General features: G+C 41.1%; 1 protein-coding gene across 2 annotated transcripts in view; it reads right to left on the bottom strand.

Annotated features, from left to right (window-relative positions):
- Positions 1-13,098: 13,098 nt before the first annotated feature.
- AGPAT5 (1-acylglycerol-3-phosphate O-acyltransferase 5) overlaps positions 13,099-17,054 on the bottom strand; it is a 105,727-nt gene continuing 101,771 nt past the window's right edge. For both annotated transcript variants that reach the window (XM_006262403.4, XM_019488433.2), the window contains exon 8: positions 13,099-15,581. In XM_006262403.4, the coding sequence (XP_006262465.2) occupies positions 15,356-15,581 (226 nt within the window). In that variant the 3' untranslated portion in view covers positions 13,099-15,355. The remainder of the gene's footprint in view (positions 15,582-17,054) is intronic.

The raw sequence follows: 17,054 nt of genomic DNA, 5'->3' as shown, positions 1-17,054 counted from the left end.
GCAATGCCCTAGAGCAGCTGATAAAGAAAGCTGTTCTGGGCAGCAAACAAAGAGGCATCACATAGAAGAGAACAGATAGAATCCCTTTACTATACCAGCACTGGTAAGATTGTATCTAAACTATTCTAAACAGTTCAGAGCATCCCATTATAAACACCTCCATGCTGGATGAATGAACACAACTCAGAGAATTGTTTTATTTTCCAGATGCAATGGGGAGAACATGCATTACCAACCTACCTCTATTACATCATCTAAAAGAAGACAGAACAGATAGAAAAATCTCCCAGTAAAAGAAAGATTCTTTGCCTTGCTCTCCCCCCACATTATGCCAACTGGATTCCTATCACAGCATTGCCCACACACCCCTTGGGCATACTGGTAAGCATATGCTTAAAACTTCATTGCACAGAAAACAGAATCAGAGCTACCCCTAGTAGCAGAACTGACTAATGGTACAGATTGAGTTAAGAGAAAAGTTTTAAAGCAAATACTGGCCCAAACCACAGGATTTGGATCCAGACTGATATTGGAAGCCAAACTTTCCCCAAGTTTGAAGGTTTCAGGGAAAAAAGGGTGACGGGGATGGATCCAGTGTTCCAAGTTAGTCCAAACTTTCATTAAAGGATGTAAATTATATACGAGCTGATATCACCACCTATTATTAAGGTCATCCAACACTTCTCATTATAAGATCCTATTTTCAGTTACTTAAAACTTTGCCAGACTGTAACTGAAACTTTCCATGCCCTATGCCTTCCTCAAGCTGATTTTCTCTGAACATGTTTAGTCAACAGTTCAGCCATTTGAGTTAAACTAGAGAAAAATACATAGTAATGTCCATCTTAAAAAATTCTGGCAAACTTTTCCTTTAAAAAAAAAACTGTAGTGAGTCTCATAATTCAGAACAGGGATTTAAAACAGACCTTATGAGAAGAGGCTGAGAGCTATGGGACTCTTCAGCCTGGAAAAGCGCATGTTCAGGGGTGATCTGGTGGCCACCTGTAAGTTTATAAGGGGTGTTCACCAGGATCTGGGGGAACGTTTGTTCACCAAGGGATGACAAGGTCAAACGGTTATAAACGCCTGCAAGACCATTTCAGGCTGGACATAAGGAAGAATTTCTTTGCTGTCCAAGCCCCCAAGGTCTGGAATGGCCTGCCACCAGAGGTGGTTCAGGCACCTACTTTGAACGCCTTTAAGAGAAACCTAGATGTTTTTCTTGCTGGGATCCTATGACCCCACCTGACTTACTGCCCTTGGGGCAGCGGGCTGGACTCCATCTTCCGAGGTCCCTCCCAGCCCTAATGTCTGTGAAATCTATGAAGATTTGGCATTCGTATCTGGAACGTGCTCTTTATAGTCCCAATATAAAAATTTGCCCAAATCAAAATCTCTTGAAAAATTGCAACTGACATACTACTAAAGGCTTGCTAGAGCTTTGCCATGTAATTCTATTGGCTCTGATCTGTTCTAGCAGTGGCCTGAGTAGGACTTTCTTTGAAACTGCAGTTCTTGGTCTCTCCCCTCCCCGCCCCCTCCCAGCTATGTTGGGTCCAGGTCTTGGAACAAAAGCAGAGTATTACCTGTGCACCAGCCCCAAAGCTCATCCCAGGATATATGGAGCAGGAGGCAGACATGAGAACTGAATTCTGAGAAGACAAAAGCTGGATCTAAAGGAATAGAAATGGGGAAACAGAGGTCAATAAATCATGAATATTAGGTTCAGGGAAGGTGGGATTGAAGACTAGAAACAGTGGCAGCAGATTCTCAGCTGAGGACTGTTTAGGGCAGTGTTTCTCAACCTTTTAAGTTGCAAGTACCCCCTAACTTCTAAAAATTGTAATAAGTACCCCAACACTCAATTTTCCAGGGGATTTTATATTTAGACTTATGTGTGCTATATGTTGGAAGAAGGGCTGTGTATATAAGATCGTGATATGATAGATGTCTGATCTGGTGTGGATAGGGTTGCCACCTTTTACACCAGGGGTGCACAACTCAAGTATTTACCTGGGCTAGAGGTGCTGTTGCCCAAAGCTAGAAGGCATTCAAAGCATGGCATGCCAAATTATTACTGGGGAATTTAAAGCAGATCCTGCCTGAGTAACCTGGTTTCATTTTATGAGCAGGTCACAAAACGCTTGGATGAAGGAATAGAGGTAGATGTTATTTACTTAGATTTTAAAAAGGCCTTTGACAGTGTCACAACCAATTCTATAAACTAAACGGTTGCAATATAGTTTATTACAGTCTGGTGGGTAGAAAATTGGCTTATGGGATGCACCCAAAGCGGTGGTGGACAGGTCGGTTTCAACCTGGAGAAGTGTAGGTAGCGGAGTCCCCTAAGGCTCTGTCCTGGGACCAGTACTGTTCAATATCTTCATTACTTGGACGAGGGAGTAGAAAGCACTCTGTCCAAGTTTGCTGATGACACTAAACTATGGGGGGAGGTACACAAACTGGAGGGCAAGGAGCAAATCCAGGCTGATTTGGACAGGCTGGGGAAATGGGCCGAACAGAATAGGATGCAGTTTAACAAGGATAAGTATCATGTGTTGCACCCAGCGAGGAAGAATCATCAACATACCTATAGCCTGGGAGGTACCACTCTAAGTAGCACAACTGCAGAAAGGGATCTCAGAGTCGTAGTCGACTCCAAAATGAACATGAGTCACCAATGTGATGAGGTAATAAGTAAAGCTAACCGCACTCCTTTTTGCATAAGTAGGTGCATCACAAGCAGGCCTAGGGAGGTGATACTTCCCCTCTAGGCGGCATTGGTCGGGCTGCAGCTGGAGTACTACATCCAGTTTTGGGCACCACACTTCAGGAGGGATGTGGATGACCTGGAGAGGGTTCAGAGGAGGGCCACTCGTCTGGTTAAAGGCCTACAGAAAAAATCCTAAGTGGACCGATTGGGAGACCTGGACCTCTTCAGCCTCTGCAAGGAGGCTGAGAGGTGATCTTGTGGCTGCCTAGAAACTCACCATGGGGTGGGAGGGCAGCAAGAAATAGGGGATACAATGTTTACCAGGGCACCTGTTGGGGTAACTAGAAATAATTGCCACGAACTGGAAAACAGCAAATTCAGATTGGACATCAAGAAAAAGTTCTTTACAGTGAGGGTTGCCAAAATATGAAATAAGCTTCCAAGGGAGGTGGTGCTGTCCCCTTTCCTGGAGATATTTAAAAGGAGATTGGACAGATACCTGGCTGGGAGCACTCATTTCTGTCCAGGGCAGGGGGTCGGACTTGATGATCTAATTGAGATAACCCTTCTGACCCTAACATCTATGAAACTATGAAAGCACCACATTTTTTGCTATAGTTTTGAGAGGAAAAGAGGGCAAGAGAGAGAGGAAAAGAGGGCATGAGACAGAGAGTGTTGGGGTACCTGTGTACCCCCTGCCTGTGTCTCTCATAACCCAGGGGTATGCGTACCACAGGTTGGGAAACTATGGCTTAGGGGTTCCTGGTATGGGTAAGACTAGTCTCACCTTTTCTCTTAGCTCTCTGAACCATGTTCCCCCCACGTTCTGCTGCTGCATTTGCAAAAGGGTGCCAACTCTGCTTGCCATACCTCTGATGCAGCACCTAAAACTGGACACAGTAGTCCAGGAGGGGCCTTGTTAGTACCAAATAAAGTGCATACAACATATACATCCGGGGATGTTATTCACTTTTTTTGCAATAATTTTACCCCACTGACTCTCATGCAGCTTGCAATCCATTGTAACCAGCAGGCCCTTTTCTGCAGTACTGCAACCTAGCCAGTCATTTTGTATTTGTGCGCTTTGATTATTCCTTCCTAAGTTTAGCGCTGGTCTTCACTAAATTTCATCCCATCTATTTCAGACTATTTCCCCAATGCTCTGAAATCTGAGTCCAAATCCTGTCCTCCGAGTGCTATCCCATCCATCGTGGTATTATAAATTTACTAAATGTACACTCAAGTTCTTAAAGCTGTTATTGAAAATATTGAACAATACTAGGCCCTAGATAGACCTCTGGGAATCCCACTTGATACTTTTTCCATTTGACACTAAACTGTTGACGACTCTTCTTTTGAGCATAATTGTTCAATAACCCATGCCAGCTTCTTATAGATCACATTTCCTCAGGTTACTTATGAGAATCTTGTAGGAGACTGTAGCAGGACAACGGGGTTTAGGAAGGAGAAGCCCCAGCTTCTCAGCCCCCTCCCCCTTATCTGCGTACTGGCAAAGATCCTCTCTGATTTGGGGTGATATGGCTGGAACGCTAGATGCCACACCATGGGATTTGTGGCCAGTGTGCTGCAAACTGGAAGCCCCAGACGGGAAACCCCAGCTGCCAGTGAGGGAGGCCCTGGCCAAAAGTGGCACAGGCTGTGTGCTAAGCCCCAAAGAGTATTGTGCCCCGGAGGAGAAGAGTCCCAGCCCCAACTCATGTCAGGTGGGCCCTCCTCCCACAGCGGGCATGAGTTGCAGCTGGGAGGTGAGCCCTGATGGTGCCTGGCTGGACGCGCCTCAGGGCAGAGATCAAAGACCACTGGAATTGATGAGAGGCGCCCTTGGTCGACAGATGAAGGCACACACACCAGAAGAGAGTGAGAGGCAGCCAGGCTGCCCACATTTCTTTATTTTTGTAATAGACAGGCTGTCAGGAATTCCTGGTATGAGTTCAGGGAGTTACTGTTGTGATGCTCCATGCTAGTGTGAAGGTCAGCATGCGATAGACGTGACAAACGGAGTCTGAGTCTGGTGGGACCATGAAACCATACAGAGGTCTGTGGCAGGAGTGTAGGGATGGAGAAGCTCCCAATCCAGACCCCATAAGGGTTATGCCAACCAGTATCCAGGGATATTATGATTCTAACAACTGATACGTCCAGACTGGGTGAGATATTATCTCTTGCAGTGGCAGAATTCTACTGATTATTTTCCATCATGTTGTGGCAGGTGAGAGTCTCAGCGAGGAACGGTTTTTCCCAAGAATGGCAATAAGAGGGGCAGGCATGCCACAGTGACAATGTTCAAAGCCTTATTAATTTGAGGTATCTCACACTCACTGCTTTCCTGCCATTCACAAAGCCCATCACCTTGGCATAGAAGAAAATCGTGTAGATTAGGTATGACTTAGTCTGGGTGGTTTGTTATTCTTTCTAGTGCTTACAAATTGACTGTCCCACCGTCTTTCCAAACCTATTGGCCTTTTTCATGAATGTTTCTCCGTTTCTTTTCCTGCTTCCTGAAGGAAATCAACACCACTCATACAGGATAAAATCCACCACTTGGAAGTCTGATTGGACACATCAGCCTCATTTTCTAAACAGCAAGACCCTGCAGGAGCTGGATGGGGGCATCTGAGATCAAGGGCCCTGTCTGAACAGACTGCAAGAGCATAGGTGTTAAACTCACACAGGGCCCTGGGCTGGATCCAGGGGGCCAGCAACTGCACCAGGTCTGAGAGGGCTAGGGATGGTGGGGGATGTGTTGTGTTGGCAGCGTTTGCTTACCCTCCTGGCATCAATGATCACACCCAGTGGAGCTCCCCACCACCACCACTCCCAAGGTGGGGGCTCCAATTCACCCCACAATCTGCAGCAGGCTCCGCCCCTCTGTGGCTGCGTCCCCAGATGAAACAGCTGCGTGGGCCATATCTTTGACACCCTTGACCTAGGGGCATAAGAACAACTAACAGTATCAGTGGTTTTGGAGATTCATATTCCAGCCAGTATCGTGCTGTTTTTTTGTGGTCCCTGTTACAGCAAAAAGTTGACAAGGTATAATTTAGTCCTGTATAAATTGCTTGGGCTTTTTCAGAGTGAGTCCTCAGATTTTCCTTCTTACCCTCCCCACCCACAAATCTGTTGGGTTTTTTTCTTTTTTAGGCATTTAAATATTCACTAATATACGATCGTAGTGATTTGATTATTTATGATGTACAGAAATTGTGAAAGCATCTCAACTGCAATTAGGTTATATTTTCGTTGACAGGACAAAGAGTTGGGTACCTTTTTGAATTTTATCAAATACAATGTTAAAAGAATCAGTTGCAGACTAATGTAAAAGTAACATCACCTTCTACTGATAGTGATTCTGATAAAAATAAAGACAAAAACACTGAAACAATACAGTATGTGTTACCCAGATAGGGAATTCTTAACCAGAAAGCTGAGACCATTGTGCCTATAGTGCATTAGGTAATTTAGACAAGGCCAGAGCCAGGTCTGCAGAAGTTTTCATGCTCTATTATTTACATTGAAAGGTGCTGAGAAAACCTTTTTGTGACAGCCACAGTGGTAACTCTAGGGTCCTGCACAATTACCTCACTGGAAATTAAATTCAATTTTTCCTTCTATTTCAATTGGAAACAGTAATTACAGAGGTGGGGAGAACTAGAGGCTTTTTGGGCTATGACCATGACTAGCGCCTAAGTACCACACTATAGCTACAGCTCTCCTGAATTTAGTGTGAATCCAGTGTCTCATTAAATTAGTTACACTAGCTTACATGGTTGGGAGGTAGTGCCGGTACATGAGTCATGCGTCTCGGCACAGAATTCCTTAGCACTGCCATGGGGTGGGAAACAGACATTCCTCAAATAGTGGGATAACAATTTTGTCAGCCTCAAGACAAAATTCTTTGCCCCTCTCCCCCAGGCAAAGAAAGGGGATTAGAGTAGCAGTCAAGTCTCTCTCTCCTTCCACCTCATTTTTATACAGAAAACTAATAAGGACAAAATCACAGCTACTTCAGCACATGCATATTTTGTAGCATTGCTACAAAACATGATGCATTGAAAGTAACACTGGTACGTGAGGCTATGGCTGCGCTAATCCTGCTAGGAAGACCTATGATAAGAGTACGGAAGTTCTTGCTTTTCCTGAAGGCTAGACTTAGCAAACAAGCAAATGTTATTGGCTTCTGTGTCCAGTTTTGTCTTTGAAAGCCCCCAAAACTCCCAGGCTGTTAATCACCTTTCCCTTCCCTGACTTAGCCTCAGCAGAGGTTAAAACCAGGTTAATGTCATTTGATGCTATATATCTTATTACTTTTGCTTATATCCAGGAGGTACCAAACTGAAGGAATGATCATTGAATTATATGCTGAATTAAAAATATTAAATGTCTAGGGTAGGGTTGGGTAGATATGTTGGTGGCCATTAAGCGCCAGTATGTGAACCTGGTCTGTTCTGCCCAGGATGTATGCCAGGCTAAGTCCTTCTATGTCTTTGACATAGGCAAAACATTCTTGCTGCATCTATTAGTAGTGACCATTCATCATCCAGACTCTGATATGGAGGGAGTGAAAGCTCAGATGGAGAAACCTCCTTTCACCTTGCGTTAGTAGATCTAGGATTAGCAGCAGCACTTAGAATCTCTTCAACTGAATAGAGATGCTGTTACTAAAATGCTCTCAGCCATGCAGGGGTTTAGTATTATGACAGTCCTTCATCCCTGCAGCGAGGGAGTGGGGGAACTAGAGAATGTACTATAGATATTGCTAAAGCAAAAGTCTCCCAAGTGCAGGGCACTTTGTTCTGTACCGAGACACAGTGACCAGTGAGAATATGCGTGCAGGCAACTACTTGAAGGAAACGGTGCCTACCCTCAAGAGAGAATGCTAGGCTATAGATCCCAACTGGAGAGAGGCACTTTCCTGCAGCCCTGACCAAGACACCCAGGCTCCAGAGCGGGAAGCATTTTAGGGTTTCCTATCAGAGTTTTAGACAATTTTCCACTTAGATTCCCCATTCTGGAGATGCCATAAACTGTCCTCATGAACTGTATAGTAAGTCTAGTTGCCTATCCTAGGTACTTTTTAACTGCTTTTGTCCTTTATTGGACAATATAGGAAGGTAGGATTTAGATTAGTTTGTAATTGAAAGACAAATTCTAGCTGCATGGCTGTAAGTATTCTATAGTAGCTAGAGAAGTCATCTATTAGAGACTAAATTCCTTACAAGAAAGCAGTGAAACAGAAAGCCAGGAAACTACTGACACCAAATCCAGGATGGCAGCAGTAAGCTAGAAATATTAAGGGGGTTAAGAGAAGCTGCAAAATAAGAAAAAACAGTAATAAAGGGCAACTTCAATTATCCCCAAATAGATCAGGTGAATCTAACCTCAGGCCAGGACACAGAGACCAAATTTCTTGGTATTATAAAGGACTGCTTCTGGAGCAATTAGACCTAGAATGTACAAGAGAAAAAGGCATTCTTGACATAGTCTTAAACAGTGCACACGATTTGGTGGAAAGAGTGTTATGGAGCTGCTTTGTAATAGTGACCAGCTTGCAATTGCTTTGACATCCATGTAGAAGGGGAGATAAGAAGAAAATCCAACATAGTAGCCTTTACCTTTAAAAAGAAAGCCTATACCTAAATGAAGCAGCTATTTAGACGATGTTAAAGGGGGCCTCTAAGGAGGTGAAGAACTTGCAAACAGCATGGGAACTGCTTAAGAATGCCATATTTGAGGCACAGAGCAGATGTATGCTAAAAATCAAAGAGAGGAAAGCAGATCAAAAGGAAGCCCTCATGCTTTAATGGCAGACTCGTAGAAACAATAAATAGGAAAAAAACACTTATTTCAAAAGATGGAAGTCAAATAATAGAATCACAGAATCATAGGAAGTTAGGATTGGAAGGGACCTCAGGAGCTCATCTAGTCCTGAAGGAGCTCAGATCAGAAATTGTTGAACTCCAAACTGCAGCATGCAACTTATCACTAAAAATAGCCTCAGTATCAGAAGACTGGAGGGTTGCCAGTGTCATTCCAATATTTAAAAATGGCTCCAGAAGAGATCCAGGGAACGACAGGCCAGCGAACCTAACTTCCATTCCTGAAAAACTGGTAGAAACAATAATAAAAAAGAATTGCTCAGAACATGGATGAACATGACTTGCTAGGGAGGAATCAGCATGGTTTTGTCAAAAGAAATCATGCCTCACCCAAGCTATTAGAATTCTTTGAGGGTGTCAGTAAGCAGATGGATCAGGGTGATCCAACTGACATAGTATATCTGGACTTCCAAAAAGCCTTTGGCAAGGTTCCCAAAAGGCTCTTAATGTAAGTGAGGTAATCATGGGATTACGGGGAAGGTCCACTGATGGATTAGATATTGGTTTAAGGATAGAAAAGAGTGGTCAGTTTTTGGGAAAGAAAGAAGTGAACAAAGGGGTCCCCCAGGGATTTGTGTTAGAACTGGTGATGTTTAACATATTAATAAATGATCTGGAGAAGAGGGTGAGTAGTGATGTGGCCAAATTTGCAGATGACACAAACTTATTCAAAAAAGTAAAGACCAAGGTTGACCGTGGGAACTACAGAAGGTTCTTGTACTATTTTACAAACTAAATGGCAACTGAAATTCAATGGACATAAGTGTAAAGTGATTCACATGGGCAAAATTAACCTGAACTATACCTATACTATGATAGGCTCTACTATAGCTGTTACTACACAAGAAAGATTTGGGAGTCATTGTGGACAGTTTGCTAAAACCAACAGCTCAGTAGCCCTCAAGAAAGCAAACAATATTAGGGATTATTAAGGGAACTGTAACAAAAAAAGTATAATTATGCCCCTTTATAAATCCACAGTGCATCCACACCTTGAAACCAGTGCCCAGTTTTGGTTCCTATATCTCAAAAGGGATATGGAAAAACTAAAGAAGGTACAGAGAAGAGCACAACAGCATAAAAATGAAACTAGTAGGTAATAAGGTTAACAGTGACAAAAGGAAGCTTTTTCCTCACATAGCATGTGATAAAGTGTGGAGTCCATACCCGTGAGATGTTGTAGAAGCTGGATCAAAAAGGGATTGGACAAATTCTTGGAGGGAAGGGGCATTAGTAACTATTGAACATGGGAGCTAGAGGTACAGCGTCTGAATCAAAACTTCCTAGACTTAAATGCTGGAAGCTGCAAATGGGAGAGAAACAGGAAAAACCCTTGTTGTACCCTGTTCACTCTCCCTTTGAGCATCCACCCTGTCAATGTGACACAGAATACTGGGCAAGGTGGACTTATGGTCTGACCCAGTAAATGGCAGTTCTTATGTCCTTAAATGTTCAGCTTATAAAAGGAATAACTAAATGGATAAGTTTTCACATTATAAATGTGAACCGGATACAAGTGACTATTTGTGAGCGCTGGTTCCAGTTTCAATATTTTCTTGTGATTGTGCACGTTCAAAATCAATACAATGTTCTTTGGATATAAACCCCCCATTTCTCCAGTAATACAAGTTTAACATGGCCCTGGCATAACATTTTAAATTTCCACCCTTAAAACTGCAAAATCAATTCCATTACTCTGTAGTTAGAGCTACACCCCCTTTACAAGTGGGACAATATGTCTCTTCAAAAGATAAGCATAAGCAGCAGCCAAACCATTAAAAAAAAAGAAAAAGAAAATGTAACATGAACTACAAAATAGGAAATTTAACTGTTCTAGTTTTTTAACAGATGTTTTCAATGGAACCCATGTACAGCAGGGTAGCAAACAGAGTATTGTGTATGATTTGTCCTTGATGAGGAAAGAATGAGAGTTTACTCACGGGTAAGTGAATCTGTTTCTTTGACCGTTTCTGAACTGTTTGCTTTCAAGCTGTGGTTGTGACAAGGGCAGAGGCCTTCTAGCTGACTGTGTGCAGGTTTCCTTCCTCTGATGATGGATAGTTAAAACTGCCAAGGACAGAGCTGACCTAGGCAAAAACCACTATGCCAAAGGTGTGATGACTGCAGGACAGCAAACAGATGAGTTCGTGGGTGGGTCTTTTCTTTTTTAGGTTAGGAAACAGGAAGCAAAGATGGTGAGGGCAATTAAGTCAACATGGCTGGTGACCCAAGGAAGAAAGAAGACAAGGCAATGAGGATAGCCAGATGCAGAACTGCTGCATTTAAGCAGCTATTTGATAGGTGTATGCAACCTGATAGAGCCCATGGAGCTGTGAAACGAGAGGTGCCTGGAGAAAGAACAGGAGTTCAGTCAACTGGAGCATAATGGAAGAAAGGACTTGTAGGGTCAAGATTTGCAGATACCTGCTGAACACAAGAATAGATGAGGAGGTTGATCCATAGAAGAGCATGATCACAACAAGACAGAAGATGACACTGACTAGTACAGGAAACAGTTAGAGAACAGATTTGCTAGGGAAGATGGGATGACAAAGAGAAGGGAAGCCATACCAAGAAAAGATGATGGAGATAATTGGGGAACTGTGTCCAGGAAGGTGGGTAGACAGTCACAACACCACTAGGAAGAGGCTAGTGTATGTAATTAAGAACCCTTACCCAAATTACAGGCCTATCACAAGAGCCAATCCAGAAAACAGAAGGGCCTACACCGTCATGAGCAAGGACCTAAGAAGTTGACTTGAGACTAAAAAAATCTTGATGGCAGTGGATAAGGCTGTATTCAATGTTAAAGGCATTTGTTCTGATATGAAGGACAGACTTCTTCTGGAACAGATTAAGCGCAATAATGCCAGGCTAAGCATGATGTGCCCATGTTCCTAAATTAATGAAGTAACCTAAGTGGCATTTGGCATGGCTTTTTCACTCATTGGACTTGCTATAAATTCTCGTTTGAATTACATAATAAGTTTGACTTGTGCAAATGATATTATTCCTTTTTGTATCATATTTGGCAAGCTGTAACACATGCTAAGCTCCATCTCACTGGGACCAATGGACTCCAGATTAATGAGACAGAGAAGAACAAAAATATCGAGAACAGTGAGCAAATTATTAAAAACATAATTTTCTAACATATACTCAGAAGAAACTCTGTTACTTCCACTTAAACTGCTGTATTCAGATGAGTTCACTCTGGCAGAAAAGCAGCAGTTCTGGCTAGAACTACGCTGCAATTTATAGGAGCAACCTAGAAGATAAGATCTGTAGCCTATTAGCTATTTCTGTGGTCTCTGTGGGAATGATTAACCCAACTCTCTCTCTCTCCGTGAGAAAAAAAAAGATGAAGAAATATGAGTAAATCTTTCACTATTCGTGTCTAAAATCTAAGCTATAGCACCCAGGACCTCTATTTCCAAGCCTTACTGTTGACACTGCTCTCCCAAAATGAATGGACATCAAAATATATTTCAGTGTCATATATAAAATTACAGTATAGGAAACTATCAGCTTTAGAGGAAAAAATGTTTAACACTAGGTGTTTTAGGAAAAACACTGAAAAGAGAAACCTGCAAAAAATTCTGGCCAGTAGGAGCAGCTGCAGACACTGCCAAGCAAGGACATTCAGACATGCTTTTCAGAACTGTAGAAGTTTCTTCAGGCTTCCCCTGCCATGTGCTGACTGAATGCTTGCATCAACCTCTCTTTGCAAGGAAAAAATGAAATCTCTTTACTGCAGCTTTAACCCCATCTTTTCCCCTAACCCGGCCTTCTCTTTTAGCATCACCTTTCCCTTCATTCTTGTTTCCATTACACTTACCCATCCTAACTAATGCCTGCCTTCTCCTTCTCCTGCAAAAAAACCAAACCATGCTTGCATACATCTGCCCCTCTTGCATTCATCACTAGATTTGCACATGTAATACCCTCCTCCCCTGTTCTATACATGTCTCATTTCTTTAAACTAAGCTCTTCAAGTTCTACTACTCTGTGGGCATTTGTACATGTTCACTTTAATGCACAGTAACCTATTTTATTGTGCATTAGAGCATCATGGCAAAAACTATGCTAACTGGTTAATGCACAGTAAAATTAGGCTACTGTGCACTAAGCGTCACTAAAAAACCACAAGCTTTTGCTAGTGTGCATTAGGGGAGTCTAATGTGCATGTACTTAGTACCTCACATTAGAGGTACTAAATTTAATTCACAAGAGCAAAAGTGCATTAATGAAAATGCAGACGCACCCACTATGTATTATCAATTGAGAAGTTACTGTGCAATCTAACTCTTTCGTCACTGCCATGCACTGGTAAATATAGAACATTTAAAGTTTCTGAAAATGTTTCAGCAGAGAAGACAGACAATGGTTTTTGTATGTACATTTACATACATATGTAGACTTTCTGTAAAGAATAATTCAACCACAAACCGTTACCAACACAGAAAAAAAAAAAAAGTAGGCAGGGCAAAAAGTTGAATGAGCATCAGCTCTTTCCTTTTTAATGAAGAAATAGTTCAAGTTAATATCAGTGCATATTAAGAAATAGCATAGAATACTCCCAACACCTGATATACATCAGCAAATTACAGTTTTAAAAAATTTATAAATTAATTGAAAGGAAAAAATTCTGTAAGAGTAGGCAGGACAACAACATTCAAAATAAACATACCAGTTACTTAGCTGGATGGCATTGATTATATTCCAGACAGATTGATTATTTTTGTCGTTAAGACCTCAAAATAGCAGGTATTCTTCTACAAGTGAGTTAGGCAGTTTGCATTCTCTTTTTTTTGTACAGATAAATGTTATTCTTAATTTCTGACTGTCATATAAAAATGCATTTAATCAGGTCAAGTGAAGATTCATTTTAAAATTTACTTTTCATATTTCAAAGTCAGAGTAACATGGGAATGCTGCATTCCAGTCATATCCATTGAGAAAAGGCCAAACTGTATGGGGAGCACATTTGGCTACAATATAAAATGGTCTTTTTTTCCTAGTTGCAGAACCTCATTAATAATACTGTTTTCCCAGTTTTAACATGGTTCATCATTGTGAAAGAGCACAGCACAGAACTGCAAACTGAAAGTTGTACTGTTTAAGGTGAAATCATAAATATTCTTCTATAAAATCCTAAGAAAAATATATATTAAAAGCAATATCTTGTTCAATTATTCTGGCTATGGTGGATTCTGAAAAATTTAGTTATAGTTTTAAGATGCCTATCATTTTAATGCACACTGAGCTTTATGCAATACAAATCCCATTAAATTTAATAGGAAATGCACTTTTAAAGCTTTGGAGAAGAGATATAAAAATATCTTCTAGGTCTTGCATTTTGATACAGGGTTAAGTTCCCAAGGCAAGAAGATGCAGGATCCAATCCCAACCTCAACCCTGTGCTAACAACGTATTCCCTTAACATAAAATAAAATTTTCCCACAGAGAACCACAACAGCCCCAAGAATCATAGGCCAGCTGACAAATAAAATTTCAAGTTGGTGAAATACTGATAAGATATGTAATTTTTTCACTAGTATTCTACAGTGCAATCCATATCAACACCATTACCTCCAATCCAACTGAAGTGAAGTGTGCAGCAGCTAGAATCCTGTGAAAGTCTAGTATAATATAATAGCACTAAAATGATCCCTTGACTGTGAAACATTAGGCTAAAATAAATCAAAGATTAGTAGCAAAGGCACATGCTTTAAATTTAGTAGGAACATCTGAATGTTCCTTGTTACCAGAATATATACCCCTGCTTTAATAATAGTAATACAGTACTACTATTTATTTGCTTCAAGATAATTTTGAGGTAACAAGAAACTTTGGAATGTTCACCATTCTTTATGGCACATACACATCATAATGTTCTAGTAACTTAGCTGAATTTTTCAAGAAGCTATTTACAATTTAGACACAAGGTAGACTATAATCTGGTTAGGCCACATTTAAACTTAATATTTCATTATGCTGAATACATTCTTTTATGCACAGACATTGGGTGCGCAGAATAAGATGCCTCTTCAATAAAATTAATGTTTTGCATACGTAAAATAAATTCTAACAGCTACTAATGCAATATAATCAAAAGATCATGCACTAGATAAACAGAGCTTCTTCCCCATGAATGCAAATTCTCAGCAGTCTTTTTTCTGACTTGGGTAATATTTCATGATTTATTAGTTTAGTCTTTACACTTTGAGGAACATTATTTAGATAAAACTGAAAAGGAAGATAACACAAAACTTTTGTTTTGTTTTTTGTTGTGATGCAGCGAGGATCTCTCTTATTGACTTACTACAAGAAACAACAACCACCGCTACAAATCAACATTAATAATGTCAAAAGAATAAATATACACCCTAAATTAATCTCCAGAAATATATTCACTGGGTCTACTTAAGTTACATTTATACAAATATATACTTGAGTAGTCTTGTATATAGAGGTGAATATTAGGTTCATGGGGAAGGCTATGTGTAATATAACTCAGTTTATCTGTCATTTATACAGCGAAAATCAGTAGCAAAATTGGAAAACTACATATATATATATATTCCCTCGACCAATTGTGTAAAGGCTTAAGTCACAAATTCAAAATTTATCCAATGTTCAATCAGTAAGGCTTTATTTACATAACTTTATAAATTCAGGGAAAAAAAGTTTGCTGCTATGTGCAGAAGATAGCACATTTCACTGACCAGAGACCAGCATTTGCTTATGGTTTAATACTAACCCACAGACAACCAATTAGAGTCCCATATATCCATGTTTTTACATAAAGTTTCCTTCCAGATTCTGTAAGAAGCATGCTAGCTGTCAGGCTACCTAGAAACAGTAAGGACGGTAAAGTTTTCTTCAGGCTGAGTTTGGAGTGAACACCTTTTCCAGGGAACTTATTTCTTCTTTTAGAATCCTTTGCATCATAAAATTCAATTAACAACCTAGGAGCAGATAAAAAGTGGAGACAAAGTATGTGTTAGTACAGCTGAAAGCCATTTTATGTCACTTAACAGCTTTATATCCTAGATTACATCATCTACCGAACACTGCATTTTTGACATGCAACACAAATAAGATGTGCACCTTGTTTTTTGAAAAGCAGAATTTAAAAAATGTTTTTTTTTTCCATGAAAATGAGTAGTAAGTACAGTATTTTTTCAGAGAAAATGCAGGCTGCTGAGGTTGGTGGGGTGGAGGAGTAAAACCCTGGGGGTACTCTGTTAACCTCATAGCTGTTGGATACTGCAGGAGCTGTTGGCTGAGCCAAACTGCCCAGTCCCTCTTCTCTGCTTGAGCTCACCTGGGTGGGCAGCTAGCAGTGCCTGCCAGGTGAGGTGAGGACTTGATCCTAACCTGCAACTAGAAGTCAGATGGGGGCCCATCCAGATGATCCAGCAGAAGCCTCTGTTCCAGCACCAGAGGCTCAGCTCTTCTTTAGAAATCCAGGGGTGCCAAGTCCTGGGTGCCAGGACAAAGGCTCCTGTTGAATCAGTAGCAGCTTCTGCAGCATGAGCCTCTCCTTAGGGAAAGAGAAAGTGTCCACAGCCAGTACCTTGGGAGCTCCATGCACTCACTGTGCTGCCTCCATGAAGCACTGCTTTCTCCTGGCAGAGACCTGTGCTGCATAAGCTCCTAATATTTCCTTGCTTAAAGTGTGCATCCCAATTTCCAGCAGCTGATTTCTTAGAAAAACTTGCATATTGTATGCTAGAAAATACCGTATTTAATTCAAGTGTTTAATGCGACTGAGATAACACTATAGGGATGTGTATATTCAAAGTTTTATATACACATGAGCACTCAAACTAAACCTCTTAAAAGGAAAAAAAAAAAAAGATTTTATTGCTCGTCAACCCATTCTTACCTCCCCACAATGATCCTTTAACACTTCTGCTCCTAGTCTACTTTTCTATTTATTCAACATCCTGCAAACGGCTCTCATAGAATTTCAAATATTTTATTTTTAATAACTGAAAACAAAAGAAACTCAGGTAAACAAAAGAAAAGAGCCTACACGTAGTAAAGGGGGAGAACAAAGTCTCACAACACAGAGTTTCTGAAATAAATGCTGACATTTTGGCTGCTTAAAGACGTGGGTGGGGGGAAAAAACCAAAAAAACCCAAAACAGCGCTTTACTTTCAGCTTGGTGCACCCCTACACTGAATGCAGCACAAACCCAGAAGAGGCAATACATCCGTTTGAACTGGCTCGCCCAGAGTCTGTACATCTCATGCGTTTCACTGGGGCTTTTTGGCGCTTTTAACTAATAGCTGATTGAATCAGTTATTTGATAAAAGCTTCAAAAAGCCCCATTGAAGTGCACTAGAGGTATACAGACACTGGAGAGCCGGGTCAAACTGATGTGATGTTTCTTTCGGTTAATGCGCTGGGGTATTTTCCCCCCCACATCTGT

Source organism: Alligator mississippiensis, chromosome 1 (genome assembly GCF_030867095.1).
Source record: "Alligator mississippiensis isolate rAllMis1 chromosome 1, rAllMis1, whole genome shotgun sequence".
NCBI classification, from domain to species: domain Eukaryota; kingdom Metazoa; phylum Chordata; order Crocodylia; family Alligatoridae; genus Alligator; species Alligator mississippiensis.
This window is presented reverse-complemented; position numbering and strand designations above follow the sequence as displayed.